Genomic DNA, 15,944 nt, shown 5'->3' with positions numbered 1-15,944 from the left:
AATTGTCGTATAACTTAAGGCTTACAGCTGACTTGCATATTGGTTTACGTACTTTTTTGCACAGGGCGGCACTGCTCCTGGACGAACAGATCGGCAACGATTTTGTCGGTCACGCCGCAACGCTGTACCGCAGCTGCCTGGAAAGCGTGCGCACCGACAAGGACCAAACTGCCAAACTAAGAAGGTTCCTCTGGGAAAGGTGAGAATGGAACATTAGAGGGTTATACTAGAAAGGATAACTAGTCCCGGTGCAGCACCTAGTACGCGGTCTGCCCAGCTGCGCGTACAGACAACCGTGTTTGCCCTGTATGCGCACGCACATTGCGCCGGTCGGCTGCCGTCTACCTCACTCTGACAGGTGTTCCGCTGTTCTATAAATCACTAATATAAGAGGGTTCCTCTACGCTCTATGGCCTGGTGATGCCCATTCAGCATGACCGAAAGGATCTTTGTTGTCTCACCAGAAAACTACAAAAGCGTTATCAACCCAGACATGGCTTTAATAAGACAAATCGCTAATGTTCAACGTGGCTCCAGACAATACTTGTAGTCAATCCACAATCGTCGCGATTGTTTCGAGCTCGGTTGAATAGCGGCCATTGGAAACCTTTTTCTTATTTCAAAGTGAAGCTCTTAATCCACCCTGCCCAGGTATCCTTCGTGAGAATCCTTCTGAACTTGTCCTGGGTGCAAAGAGCGCCAATCCGCTTGTGCAGCTGAAGCCAAATTTTCTGCCTTGTCAAGAAGGTTGGTTTCTGAATATGTCACGTAAGCTGCCTGTTGTGTTCCGCCGCCGACAAGACCCCGTCTGTGTTATTACCAATGAAGCGCTTTAGCTACTGACGCTACCAAAATTCATCGGAAGTACATAACAAGGTTCTCAAAAAGGGTCCAATAGGGATGAATCGGTTTGCGGAATTTTGACTTCAAGACACGACTTCACATAACTAAGAAGCCCTCTGAAATATTTTTCGCAACTGACCAAGTGTTGCTTACTTTAACATGTACACTTTTTTAATTGCTACGGCGTAATTAGAAAGCAGGGTGACTGTAATGTTTTTCAATAAGGCAAAGGTAAAGGATGGACGTCCACAACAACCATCTACGTAATTTAGCCCTTCGGAGTGGCAGTTTTCGAAATTTTTGCAGCGATATTGCAGCGCTCATTTCGTCTAAGCCATTTTTGGCTCCCGTGTTGAAACCTCTAACATTTGTCCTAGAAACGTTGCACTGAAGGCTGCGGAATAAAATAAGCATACCGTCTCATTAGATAGGCAGAGACAGAATGCTTACGAGAGTTAAAATATGTAAGTAATAGAATGCGTGCAGTGAAGGCCACGGTGAGCATCAAATTCGGGAAGCTTCCTCTGTGTGCTAACTACGTTAAAGGGGTCATGCAGACTAAATACAAGTTTGTGTTATTCGAACGAATTCGTGTTTTATAGTGCCCCCAGCGCTTGTCCGGATGCAAACGATGCTTTATAAACAACGTACTTATTTAGTTTAAATTTGATTCCCCGTAAGAAGAAGTGGTTGTCGAAGTGTTGATCATAAGAAGTGGTCATCAAACTAAACTTTGTGCGAAGGAGACTTGTTTACAGTTAGTAAATCTAGATGGCGCCACCATACCGCAGCGGACAGTTTGCTGCCTTTGGCTTTTTTTTAACGGTATTTGTACGTGGCTTATTTGTGTTCAGGGAGAAAATAGTCGTTTTGTGAAACATGGTGCTCTCTAGGCAAACTTGGTCCCGTAAGACGCCGACAACCCCAAAGAGCCGCAGGGCTGGGCGGCTAAAATGAGCATAGTGCGCGCAGTACCAACATCAGTACGTGGCACCTCTATGTTTACGGGAGCTTGTGCAACTTCCACATGTCCCACCATTTTATTGCTATAGTAAGAAGGTTCCCTAAATTTAAGCGCAAATCGCTCGTTCGGCAAGCTTAGAAGCTCCCTAATTTGTGTTTGCTTTTGCAGGCCTCAGAAAATTGTAGAGCTGGTACGTATGACATAGGTTCTGTTGTGGGAAATGAGCTTTTGAATTGCCCGGTAATTTCCTTTTTTCCTAATTACATAGCTTATATTATGGAAGCTTTGGTTAAAAGAATGGTGTCAGTGTGATTCTAAACAGTCAATCTTTCGAATAAACAAAAATTGTGTTTTGTCTGCATCGCTCCTTTAGGAACTGTTTTTGTGACCGTAGTGTAAATCGGTAGTAACTTGTGTGCGTAGATCCACCACAATGCACCTTGAACGCCACTATTGACTGAAATTCGTATAGCAGGCATTTTCCCAGGAACCCGCCATTAACCCTAACTATACCCTTTTTTTCTTACACCACCAGGGGCCTGTTCTGGCCTCAACCAGCGCCCACAAATGTCCCCACGGACCCACTGGCGGTGCTGGTGGACCTGTCACTAAACTGGCGCCTCGACCTCTGGTTCCACGTGGCTCCCGAGATGGTGCGCACATCCTCCAAGAATGTCCTGCGCGTGCGCATACAACCGGGCATCGTGAACCGCGACTGGGTGCGCTTCCTGTGGATCATGCGCGACGAGAACGAGGTCAAGCACGTCACCTACCAGAAGGCGAGCAGTGCTGTTCTGGCTCTTCGGTAACAGGCTCTGCCGGTACCCTGCACAGTACAATTGTTATTTGCTCTGAATGCAAAGCTCTGTAGAGAGGGGAGGAGAAAAGCTTTAAACCAAAAGCGCTGCTCCTGCATGCAACAATACAAAAAACGGCTCGTTCGTTCTAGCGTCCATATGACCATCGAGATCAGCCATGATCAAGCCAGCCCCTCGAGTGGCTGCACAGTGAAAGCGTGCAACGGCTCGTTCGTTTAAAGGGCAAGGGTGCAGAGAAGCATAGGGACGAAGAGTAACGGCGGGGGGGGAACGACACTCGCGTGCATAGGACGTGCATAGGCGAACCGCAGGGGCAATTGAATAACTGACCTACTGCTTGTATTATGGTTTGTCTAATGGCGTCACTGTGGACTATCAGAATATACTCCCGCCATTTTAGCATGTCCACGGACCACACTGAACTTTCCCATTCATTCGATGCTGCACATTCCTTTCTCCGCCGCTCGTTCAATTAAAAACAATCAGATCGTCCATGCCGGGGCACGCGATGACCGCGGACCTAGAAAAATTGCAAGAAGATTGCTTTACTCGCCAGGTGCGTAGCTCGGGGGTGTGTTTCGCAGTCATCACACTGCGTGAAATTTCCAACGTTTCCTGTTTATGACTAGGATACTGCTAGGCGCAGGATATCTTTCTTTTTTTTTCTTTCCGGCGGCGTATAACACCTCAAAAAAGCATTTCTAGTTACGGCACTGGTACTCGGCTTCTCTACCGCTCATTAAGTTCCCACGCACAACTCTGCTGGACCGGGTTAAAAACTTTCTGTGGCCCTCCCCAAATTTAGTCCCCGTAACTGTAAAATATCAAACAGCACGGAATATAGCCCTGTATTATGTTAGGTTGTTTCAACCACATATTTATTAATGTCTTTGAGATAGTACGGCCACCTCCTGAGTTCTCTTTCAGCCATAAAGGTGCCTCTCCTTACGACACTGATGGCGGCGGCAACACTGTATTGCCTAACTACAAGAACTGGCAACAATTTATGCTACGCTCTCAACCGATTTGAAGCCTTTGATGTAAATATAATTGGACCTAAATGCGCTCTTATTAGGAATTATTCATAGCAAAGAGTGTCCAATTGCCCGCAGTAAAAAGGACGTTTCGAATGTCCCGCGGCAGCGTCGCCGGCTTGAACTACGTCTGCCGCAAAATGGGCGGCGCCACTAGGCCAAGTACTGCGTTTTGGGCGTCTTCTTTCTAGACCATGAAACTCGCTTTTTCCCGGTAACTCAGCAATAACGAACAGCCGCACGTTCACCAGTGACACCTTAAGCCACACAACCATAGACGTACTCTTTTTTCTTTGTCAGGTGTCTGAACATGCACATGTTTCCTACAAGCAACCTTGAAAGAGAGAGTGAGCTACGTGTTCTACCGGTGCGAAACCATTGATTAGGCCGTTGTGTTGATGCGTGCAGGACTTTTCTTTCCTTTATGTGTTGATGCGCGTCTCCGATGCCGGTGCTCGTATTACCGTCCGTTTTGCGCCATCTTCGTATAGAATGAAATCTCATTACTGCGATGCCCATATTCCCGAATTTCTCTAATTTAAGAATATATAAAAAATACCCTCCAGATCGCCTATATTTTACTGTAAAAGCATTTCAGAACTACCCATTTTGATATTGCGCATATTTCAGAATAACGCACGTAATTTATTTTTCAAATTGCATCATCATCACATTACATCATCAAAGTACATCAGTATTGCGAATTCATCTAAAAGCAACAGCGCCGCAACTCTCACATGAAACAGAAACCGCCGTTTCTCTGTGAGCGCAGTAGCAGTTATCATCGCCATGTCGGGGTCTAGCAGCTAGCGCCACGAGAAAGCTGCGGTTTAATGTGTAGTAGCCTAGATGACCCAACCGCGCCTGCTTTTTTTAAAGACGATAGTTTTTGTTGGGCTACTTAAACGCAGAAATTTTGGTCTGTCTGTATGTCTCTCTGTCTGTCTTTGACTCGATTCAGCCACCCGGCCAAAGTCAGACGGATCGCTTCGCTATGCGTATTCAAAAATGTACCCGTAGCGAAATCTAAACATCCAAGTCCAGTGTCAATGTTCATACTTGTGAACACTGTTGAACAAGAGCAAGACATTACGCTCATATAAGGCAGAAAATCAATATACAAGTGATATTTGCAGTGTTCCTTTATTAAAAAAATCATGGATGCTTGGTTTCTGTGATAGCAAATGAAATACATCAACTGCAGAAAACCGTCGCCTGCTGTTGGCAGCGCAACTACAGCTTCTGGCGGTATTTAAGAAATCAAGCTGCAAACGCAACGAAAGGTTCCACTAGATAAGCTCCAGGTTCCTCTTGGCACGCTGGTGGAGTAGGGCAACGTGGTTCTAGAAACGTAGTAGGGTTACTCAATTCACGAGCGTCACGGCTGCTTCACGCATGGCAGTGCTCGAATCGAGGAACCCGGCTTGGAACAGTGGAACGCGGTAAATTTAAATTGATTTTTGAAATTTTTCATGGGGCGTCGTTGATGGCTGGGTAAGGTTTAGCTGAGTAGAAAATTTAAATTATTCCATAGCGCTGGACACATGTACGACTAGTGCACGCGATTCGCATGCGACTGATCGTTACGATTGATCGTTAGGACCTGTTTTGGCGTCCTTCGCTGGTCGGAGGAGGCTCACGACATGAGACTGGCAAGCCAGATGCAGTCCTGCCATTGTTGCGATCGTCATGAGGCCACAGCCAATAAGAAGAGCCCGCTGAGCCCCAACCGGCCGCAACCGGCTTGCATTGCTCGGGGCGGCTCGGGTGTTGGGAAGTTTAGGCTTAGCATCCTGGCGGATATTTGATCGCCGCTAACTGTGCAACTGCGAATGACAATCCGTAACACAACTTTTCACCACACTATCATCCCCTTTCTCCCATGTGGAACTTTATTTAAACTATAACTGCCGTTTGAGCGATGGGTGACCAAGACATCTGCGTAGCCTGTTTTGATGCTTACGAGCGGGTATCGCCATCTCTCAGTCGCTCGGCGCACCACGCGCCGCGGCGACCGGTCAGCGTAGGATTGCATCGCGGAAGATATCTGATCGCAGCGTTTAAAATAAGCCCTGTCAACAATCTCTAGCACACTTTTTCACCAGGCTAACACCTACGTTCGCACATGTGGAACGTCTTTTTAGCGATCAGATTGATTCAGAAAAGCAGCGACAAGCGCGGTTGCTACCGCGGTCTAAGCCGGTTCCAGCCGCTGAGTATGCCGAGCTGGCAGGCGCGGCCGGCGTGTGCGCGGACTGTTTCCGACGGCAGAAAACGCTTCACGATTGCCTGCTTTATCCATTTATTGCGAACAAACGCGCGCAATCTATACATTCAGCTCCGCGATCGTCGTAGTTGACCATGGAACAAAAACAATGGGTGGAGCGACGCCGACGACGCATCCCATCCCACGCGCGCATTGGGCCATGTGTCTCAAATTCACGCGTGCGACGAGTCATGGCGACAGTCGTAACGATCAGTCGCATGCGAATCGCGTGTACCAATCATACATGTCTCCAGCGCTTAAGCACCATTTCAGAACTTTTGCGTCAACTCAAAAGCACACAAAAAGAACAACAACGAAGCAAATGCAGTCTCCGATTGCACCGTTTCGAATTCATCATCGGCAGGAAAATGTACTATTCGGTGGCAAACTTGTAACTAGACTCTTGGTGCCCCTGATATTGCGTTTTTGACACAAATGTCTCTGCGAAGCCGTAGGGGAACCGGGGCCACACGGACAAGTCTACACACATTTCCCAGTCATTACGTGGGTTCCAAGAGACTGGCAGCGATTCAGCAAGACGCAAAGAAACGAACGTGTAGCACAGGTGTGGTGTATATATGCTGCGGCACCGACAGAGGGCAGCGCCATTGCATAAAGGCCAGTATACATGGAGCGATGATGATGATAAAACAACGCCTGCATTCAGTAAGCAGACCCAGTGACGGATCTTCCCGCTGGGGTTGCACGTGGTTAGACAAGTTTGCGTGACTAGGCGGCGTTTCTTCTGCTGAAATATGCGTTTTCAGTTCTCAAAAGCGCTAAAGGCACTAAAAAAACCGGACGTACCCGGGGAGATTCGAAACAGCGACTCACGGAAGATGAAACCGGTGTTCAACATCCACTCCATTTCGACAGATGGGGCTTTGTTGCAAAATAGAAAATGTCAAGCCCGGCTCTAAACAAATGCAGCTGGCCGCTTCTAGCATTTTGCTCTATCTCAGAGGCCATCGCAGTGATAGCGACTGTTCCTCACACGCAATTCTTACAGACGGGCCCAATGTCGCGGTTAATACAAGTTATGTAGCCGGATCGCCTTTATTTAACCTAATAAAAGCTAACGTACATTCCTATCTCGGCGACAAGCAACAGTAGTTGGGCCGAAACTCTGTTGCGCTTGCGGCTTGATCTGTCATACAAGCCCCAATTCATTTCCTGCAACACCATTTTTCTCAATCAATCTCAGATTTACAGTACGTTTTTTTTATCAGCGAGTTCGCGCGCGAAAAGTGTACGCCTATCAAACTCTTCCAATGCGGCCGTCTGCGGCGGCCTTTACATGCCATACGCCACGAAGGGGAAATCCGAAGACCTGATCGGTTCCTTCGGTTTGGCGCTCGCCGCCGCTACGCCAGTGACTAACTTTTCTGGCCTTGCTAGATCTGCGATGGACAACCTTTTTTCCTCCGCCGCACGTCGGGACCGCGCCGCCGCCGATCGTTGTTCGTATCTTTTCCTCGCATATTCGCTCCATGTATTCTGGCCTTTACGCGTGCACCGTCATTCCCGAGCCCGCGCATCCCCGTTGCTAAGGCGACACACATGGTTGCCTACATGCTAGCCATGACAGTGCATACAACCTACAAATGCAGAGAGCTCATGCGAGACCGAGAGAGAGAATAAACAGTTTAGACCGAAAGCTTTCTTAGCGGAACCGATGGCGTCCTGTCAACAAACTGATGTGTTTCCCCATTAACCGGTTGGTCAACCGAAAAGTACGGGTTTCCGGACGCACTCCGCATGTGTGAAACAGGGCATCTATGGCGCCAAAATAAACTTGAAAATCCGGAAAAAGGAATGGTTCTGTAAAAGGCAGTGCACGCATCGATCAAGATGAAATAGCACAAGAGTATACCTTTATCTCATAAATTGCGTATCAGTATACATTTACATCGTTCGTTAAAGGATTTTACTTAGTGCGCGAGAAATCGTCGTCTGGGTTCCTTTGGCGTTTGCAATTTGGGTCTTTGAAGATTTGACTATGAATCGGACGCACTTCCCGTGGGTTGAACGAAGTTTCCCGAGTCCCTCAACTTGCATGGTGGTAAAGTTTCTAGTATCAAAAAGCTACGAGGAGTCCTCACTCTGAGACCCTTTGAGCTTCTTCAACTTCAACAGTCTTACAGGGCAGTCTGACGCGCACATGTTCAAAAAAAAGCAAGATTCCATTTCTGCCCATATCGCCCAATACGTTTTTGCAGTGTAATCGGGTCAACGCCTAATTTCAAGCTGCAAACGCGTGTGAGGTCGTTTACTTCCACAATAGACGGCGTGAAAACAGTGAGCAAAAAACAGCACACGAGGGAATGGCAAACTGAAATACAGCACAGTCAAGAAAGGGCACATCGACAAAACAGCTTATTTCTGCGCACGCCTAAATGGGGCATTACGTAACGTTAAACGAGTTTAAAAGCAAGAGAATTGACACTATTCAGAAAGCCATTAAAATCAGTTTCGACAGAACTCATCAAGGGATTGTTCTTCTCACGAAGTCATACAAATATGGTCAAAGACAGATGCGCGTCAGTAAGGCACAAACTTTCGCGACACCTAATACGGCCTAGTAACAGTTCTTTTGGATGGCTATTTTTCACGTGAACAAACACGTTGCCACATCTATCAAGCTGCGCCATTTTTTCACTTCGAAGTTACAGTGAACGATGTCCATATTCTCATTTTGGCACTGCTGAGCGTAGGTATAACTGGAAGGCTACTACTCCTTTCTCTAATGGCGGGTCATACTGTACGTCGTTCCTTTCTGCATATGCTGAAAAGTATATTACTAGCTGCTGTAAGTACCAAACCGCTACTATAGCCCCGCAACCACAAAAAACGGTGTTAGGGATGCTGTCGAACCTGGTTTCTTTCAGCCAAAGAAGCTTATTCGCACCGAGTAAGCGACACTGCCAGGACGCCCTATATACGCTGTTTTAAAGATGTTTTTTTCTTGGGCTACTTAAACGCGGAAATTTTGGTTTGTCTGTCTTTCTGTGACTCGAGTCACCCATCCGGCCATAGTGAAACTGAATCTGCACAGTCGGTTTATACGCCCACTGCCAAACCTAAACGTCAAGGTCTGGTTGCAATGTCCATATTTGTCAACATTTTTGAAAAAGAACAAGACATTACGCAAATATGAGCTAGAAAATCGATACATAAGTATTATTTCAAAAATTTGCATGCTTAACTTGTGCGATAGGAATATAAATACATCAACAGCTGAAAATAAATTCCCTGTATGGCCTGCTGTCGCCCGTGTCGCTATAGCTTCTGGCGTCATTTTAAGAAATGAAACCCGCACAATAGCAAAAGGTTCCAATAGATTGATTCCACGTTCCTCTTGGAACGCGCGTGGAGTACGGCAATGTTGTGCTGTAAACTTTGTAGTATTTGTGCCTCAGTTCACGCGCGTCTCCACCGTTCGGTAGCGCTAGCATCGAGGCACCCGGCGTGGAACAGTGGAACTTGGTAAATTTAAAGTAACATGTGCAAACCTCTAGCATATTTATCTTGGGAGGAGCCAGCCGGGAGAGGAACAGCATAAAAGGTGAGCGGCAAAGACGAGGGAGGCATGTACTTGCCAGGGGCGCCACACGACTATCCTCTTTCGTCGACATTTGCAACGAAAGCAGCAGATACGCGGCCGTTTTTTTTTCTGTCTTCTCTCTGGGATGCTCGGAGACTCTAGATTATATTTTGGCCGCACTGTCTTACATGGCTTGCTCAGAAGAATTTCGCAGTGCGTGCGTTTTTTTCGTCGCTTTGTACGTGTGAACGCTGCACAGGCGCGACTGGTAATTGCGGCTATGCCGAATCGATTCAGCTATGGCCGAATCGGTTTTGCCTCTTTGATGTTAGCAGCAGCGTACATTAAAACATTAGCTGTAGTCGAGGCTAAACGATAAGAGACCTAATAGCAAAGCTGTCAACGTGATGCCAGTGTACGGCGTGTTGCTACTGGCAGTGCCGCCTGCGCACCATACTGGGCATAAGCAGAAAATAGAAATTGTCCATACCCAAAGCCTTGTCTCTGAAAAAAATATAGTGAAAGGAAATATGCTTTTCCGCTACATTTCGGGGTCACCATAGGACCAAACGTACTGTGATTTTTTTCCCCGTGGTGTTGAACTATGCAGTTTTCCTCAACACGGACAACCAGGCCGCTCAAGGGAGCTGCTCTCGGTGCACATACTGGCCCTGGACAGGAAACGAGCACTCGCGTTATTTGTTGTACCTGGTTATTAAAGCGAACACTCTAACACGCTACACCTTTCAAGGTCATTGATAGCGCAGCAATTATCTTCAGCCACGGGTCCGCAAGCTGTGCCTTTCTTTTTGCTTCAGGTGGGGATAAAACCACTGCGTCCCCTGCGCCTTCTCGCCCAGCGGTGGATGGGTTGCCTGCGCTTGAGGTTCAGCGCCAGCAAACCACATGACTAGGGACGGTTGAATGACTTTTGTATGAAGACACTACCACCATCACCATCATTACAGAAATTAACACCATAGAAACGCACGATGGGCGCACGCAGCAGCGCTGCATTCGCACCAGCTTTCTCGGCGCTGGCTTTGTCACTCTTCTCATCGATGGCGCCGGCTCGGCAGTCTTTCCGCACCCTTCAGCTACAGCAGAAGGCTGAATTCAAATATTGATTACATACAGATAGATGCTAGGCTGCGAGATCTTAGGCGAAGATAAACTTTAGCGCAGCAATGTGCGCATAGTGTTTGAACGATCTTGATAACTATTCTTGGAAGTATTAAAACTCACGCATTTTTTATTCCAGTTTCCGAGGCTATACCTACATACTAATTTAAATGTTTTGCTGTCATCATTTTGTTGATTGAGGCCTCAGGTCGTCCTCGTGTTCGCGCATTTCAGTCGTTTTAAGAACTCGGTTTTGTGTGGGTTCTGTGCACCCGTCCCTTTTAATCGGTCGTTGCTTACGTCTCAATGTGTTATTCATTTTGGAAGCTTTAACGGCCACGTTTTAAGAGGCATTTGCTTGGTTAGTGTAGCAATGTTGAAATTTTGGAAAGTTTAACGAACACACTACTCCGTTATATACGGTATAAATTTCTGTTAAGTATTTATTCCGAGACCCTCAGTTATCTTAAAGTGCATTTTCTCATATAATTTAGCAGACATTTTTACCCCGTGAACCCGCAGGATGCCGCAACGCTCTTCAGCAACGGCAGCGCCGAGTTGATGACGAAAGAGAGGATGCTGACGCTGGCCGCACTGGAACTCGAGATCGCCGTGGCCCTAGGCACTGGAAACTTGACGACGCTTCCCACTACCCGCTCCCGAAAGCCCTCCCGCTACGAATCCTGCGAAAATGGAACGTCCGATGACGTCAGGTGTCCCGCTAACGACTCGCAGCGTTCCCGTTGGGGGGCCGCACTTTCACGTCACCTAGGCCGGCAGGTACTTCCATATTTTCTTTTTTTTCTTTTTAGGAAGCATTAAACTACTCTCTTATTCTGTTCTTTTTTTAGGTTGATGAGAACACAACTATGTTGTTTTGGAACCCGCACTTTGCCGACGCTCTTGCGAACGTTCTTTCGACCATTGCGGACCACCACCTCATTGACATCTTGGGCTGGACAGTGGTACAGGTAAGGATCGGCTACAAAACGAGCTAGGACACTTTTTTAATGCGTGAACTCAGTCATTGTTCCAGGTGTAACCAGACGAATCACTTCCGCAAAAAAAAAAAAAGTCATTGCAGAATCAGAATTGCAAGAATGCACGCCTCTATTCGAAATATAGTAAAAGCTGAAAACGAAATCTTACCGAATAGCCTGTGCACTGAATGTGAGGGTTGTGCTTAGCGGCACAGGGACGGCTGGGCCAAAACAGAGCTGAAAAATTTGTTCGAATACCAACTTCAGGTAAGAGTATAAATTGAGGCATTCAGTCTAAGTAACAAATTATGCTACAAGATGTACAGTAAATTGTCATTAGGACCAGCTGCAAGGTACCGTGAAAATTTGCTCGTATTATCAGAAACGTCTTAAGCAATCGTTTTTTGCTTTGTGGCATTACAAGAAAGCGAAAGGGTTGTTTGTATTCACCAGTAATTTTGTATTAAAGTAGTTCGTCTTAACCAGAGTGTACATTTTGTAAGAAGCGCTGATAAACTACAGAAATGAGACCGCAATTGCACTTTTTGAAGCCTTTATCACGTTTTCTTCAGCTTTTAAAGAAGAGGTATCTTTATCACACTGTACTAAATTGTGGTTTGATAACACGTGAACATGTGGTTCATCTTCGCTTGACTCTGTTTCCAGGCTTTCTAGAAAACTTCGCTTGCCATGATAATTTTACCATCGCTAAAGGCAGAAAGCTTATTTGAAAACAAAAATATATTAGTTGCCTTTCGAACCAAGAATAAAGTTGTAGTATTTTACACCTCACACCAGTCCCTTGATCTCTGAATATTTTACACTTGATAAATTATACCATATTACACTTTATTTCTAATTTAAATTTACTTTTTATGGTTTAAAGAAAGTTTTCATCACCTTTTATGTAGAAGAATTCACGAGACCCTGACGACGACTGTCATAATGATGACGATAATTAGTGACTGAACAATTGGGCTTTCCTTTTATGAAGCTGCCAATTTACCTTGTTTGAAGGGTTCGCGTACTGGGTTTATGATTTGTTAAAAACTGAATTCCATTTAGGCCTTTGAGATTGTAGCAGAATAACCCTGATTGTGTTATTCTCTGCACTGCAGGTAATACAAAAAGCAATTGCCTAAATACAATATAGTTACATTCAAATAAAAAGAACACGTTGCGTTCACACATTCCTTCCAATCGGAAGTAGCGCTTGGCCGTTACACACACAAAAGCGACGAGTGCTCCTTCGCCGTTATTTTTGTTGCGTGCGCTACACTGGCCGACGTTTAGCACTTTCGCGTGGCTCCTGGAACGCCATGCTGCGCATGCGCGAGGACCAGTGACGTTACACGGTGCACAGCTGGCGCGCAGGAGCCGCCGCCACCGCGCGCGACTCGCTGGTCTGCGAATTCCAGAGGAGTGACGTCATAGCCACGGCAGATACACTGGCGCCCGAGTGTGCCCAGCTGTGCGCCTCCGTTGAGCAGTAGCCAAGTGTGACGCTGCGCCGGAGCCGCTAGACAGCGCCTCCCCTTTTGTGCGCATAAGCAGAGGTATCAGTTTCATGGAAGCAACAGTAAGCATTATAACCAAGCTAATTCTAGACAACAAGGAAAGCTCAGAATAACCATCTAAACCTTAGCTCACGCTATGTATATCCTGGCGTACGCGAGCTAAGCCACTGCTAGTTTTTTCTACAGGTTGGTAGGGTCTGAAGTGCGGGCAATAGCAATGTCCATCACTGACATTGGCACAGAAAGAAACGATTATGTGTATCCAGAAACTAACTCTTAACATGAAAAGTGTCTCCCAAAAGTCGCCCGCAATGATACGCGCTAGAAGCTTCGGCAACGTGAACTCGGCGTCTCTGCTCCCTATTTCGTGCGTGAACGCACGTGAACTGGCGAGGTGAACAGAGACTACGCCACGAGCGCTGGGTGGAGTGTTCTCGAAAATCGATCTGGCCGACGCCGGGCGCTCCCAAAGAAACGTACGCTGAAGTGCGCTTGGTACTTTTTCTTGGTATTTTTTCCTGTTAAGGCTGAATGCTGGTACTAAATGGTTGAACAGCTCTTTCGTTGAACGGCTATTACACTAGACGTTACAATGCCCCGTGCACATCGCAGCTGATGGGCTGGGCTGCGCACCCTCTCCTCGGCTTCTTCCGACTGGGCAGCGAGGAGGACGCCAGGCAGAGCATGCCTGTCCTCTGCCTGGGCATGACCGAGATGGTGCTGGGGGAAGCGGTGAGCGCTACTCTGCTGGCCACGCACCTACCACAGAGGACACGCAACCAGGTGTGTGTCGATTCCCCGTAACTTTTGAGTACAAGAAGCTGTACTCTCTACTTTCTTCTGGTGGTAAAACGGCGACAGGAATTGTCAGGAACTCAAAAGTGCAAAGGTGTTCATTCGAAAAATATCTCTAGTAATGTAGTGCATGCCCAGGGCAAGTGTTTTGACATTCCTGAAATTAGCATGCAGGTAATAAAACGCAATCTGTAAGTTTATGTGTTTTGAAAGGCTGCACTAAGACATCCCCGAACTAGGTTGAAAGCGTATACCAAGCTAACCCGGCGATTGCGTTTATTTACATGAGACGCACCTTACCCACTCTTGCTGCCGCTTTCCGGGTTGAGGTTACTTTTTGTAGACTTTCTCATGACATTGTTGCCGTTTTTTTTTATATTCGTGATTCTTCTTTGACTGTTCTGTTCCAGATAAGTGGCTGCAATCGACATGACGGCTTGTTCAGGTTTTTGTCGTTGCTCTCGATTACACTTCCTGTTTCGATAACCAATCTAAAGAATTTCCTCACTTTGATTTATTTTTCTCTTTCATCGCCTACTTCCTCCACTTTCGTGCTATGACCACTGCTCTAAGGGCATACGTGGTTATTTTCAGGTCTTGCCGACTCTTCCACTTCTCGCTTTGCGCCTCCCACTAGGCCAGAAGTAGCGAAGGGAACATTCCCACTGTTCCCTTATAATCAGTAATTATAGGGTTGCCACCTTCCCGGTTTTTTATACTGCGGGCCGGGTGCCGTTCCGTACTTAACATTGGCCGCCATTGCCCGCTTTCTTTTTTTTCGGCATCTTGTCACGATTATTCAGCATGGGGTGTGATTTATAGTGGTCCATTCAGCAACTATGACGATAAAAATGTGTCGACAGGCTGCGCAAAGACACGCGAGTAGCGAAAATACGCGGGCTAGCGCGCTGCCTGAGATAGAGGGAGACCAAGGCGAGGAACAGCGCAATGAAATCCTGCGCCGCATTCAGGTGGCATGATATTGCTAGTATTTAATTTTATTGAGCGTTTATTTCTATATGCATATCAAATACAAAATACACTATGCATTGCATACATTTTTACCTTGAGCTTGGTGGATTCAGATGCAAAGTTGTAATGGACAAAGTAGTTGCGGTTATTTTTCAGTGCAGCACATTCAGACCCACGTACATTGCAAACTTTCTATTTACTTATCCCTGACTAAACGCTACGATAAATGTTATTGCATGTAAAAGAACATGGTGGCTTTTTTGTAATACAAATTAAACGTTCTATATACCACGCCCTCCGCCCCCCTTCCCGAAGGGCTGGATTCTTTTTCGAGTGACGGTGGCAACCAATATCACTAAGCATCGCTTTGCTAAATAACAAAAAGTAAATGGGGCTCTCTTCTTAGCTTAACAGAAGTAGAACCGAGTAATCTGTCGTTTTGAAAACCCGTATGAGGTCCTTCCTGAGTCGCAAATCGATGGCCCCACATGTTCTTCAAAACCTGATTTGTTCATAACATCCATACGTTTTGCATATTCGTCAGGTGGTGATGCAAAAAAAAGCAGGGACTGAACACCCTTCTGCGCATAACCTGTTCCAGTGCACCACACACAACAGCTAAAAGGGTTGAGGACGTCGCCCCGCAAACTCTCAAAGCAAACTTTCGTCGTTGTTCCCAACTAGCTGCACCCTACTACATAGTAGTAGTCCCCATTCGAGGGTCACCACTTGCACTTGGTTTTAAATGTGTCCAGGCTGAAACCTTGCACTCAAACGCTGCCATTTTGGGGGGAATAATTCATTCTTTTCTTCCGGGTATCATTCGCGCCCTGAGAAATACCCAGGAAGTTATTGATCACCCGCCGCCTTTTTTTAGCTTGCACACAGCGCCCAAATGCTGGATACCTAATTATGATAGGAGGCTGTTGCTTCAACGCATTAATGAAATAAGGTCCGTGTGTTCCTTGCTAGTTTTTAAACTCATTATGAAAAGAAAATTGTTGGCGCTATGGTATATTTAATGTAATAAAGGTCTAATATATGTTAATACATGTTCCAAAGAACTTTCAGGTGTCATGCATTTAGCTG

At 46.4% G+C, this 15,944-nt stretch overlaps 1 protein-coding gene across 1 annotated transcript in view; it reads left to right on the top strand.

Moving 5' to 3' along the window:
• LOC144143355 (neprilysin-1-like) overlaps window positions 1–15,944 on the top strand; it is a 31,167-nt gene that overhangs the window by 5,614 nt on the left and 9,609 nt on the right. Inside the window, exons 3-7 of the mRNA XM_077675124.1 lie at window positions 65–199; window positions 2,343–2,586; window positions 11,114–11,371; window positions 11,443–11,562; window positions 13,701–13,871. Of these exons, the coding sequence (XP_077531250.1) occupies window positions 65–199; window positions 2,343–2,586; window positions 11,114–11,371; window positions 11,443–11,562; window positions 13,701–13,871 (928 nt within the window). The remainder of the gene's footprint in view (window positions 1–64; window positions 200–2,342; window positions 2,587–11,113; window positions 11,372–11,442; window positions 11,563–13,700; window positions 13,872–15,944) is intronic.

The sequence above is a fragment of the Haemaphysalis longicornis genome, unplaced genomic scaffold, assembly GCF_048455015.1.
Source record: "Haemaphysalis longicornis isolate Haplotype H1 unplaced genomic scaffold, Haemaphysalis longicornis Haplotype H1 scaffold_6, whole genome shotgun sequence".
NCBI classification, from domain to species: Eukaryota; Metazoa; Arthropoda; class Arachnida; order Ixodida; family Ixodidae; genus Haemaphysalis; species Haemaphysalis longicornis.
This window is presented reverse-complemented; position numbering and strand designations above follow the sequence as displayed.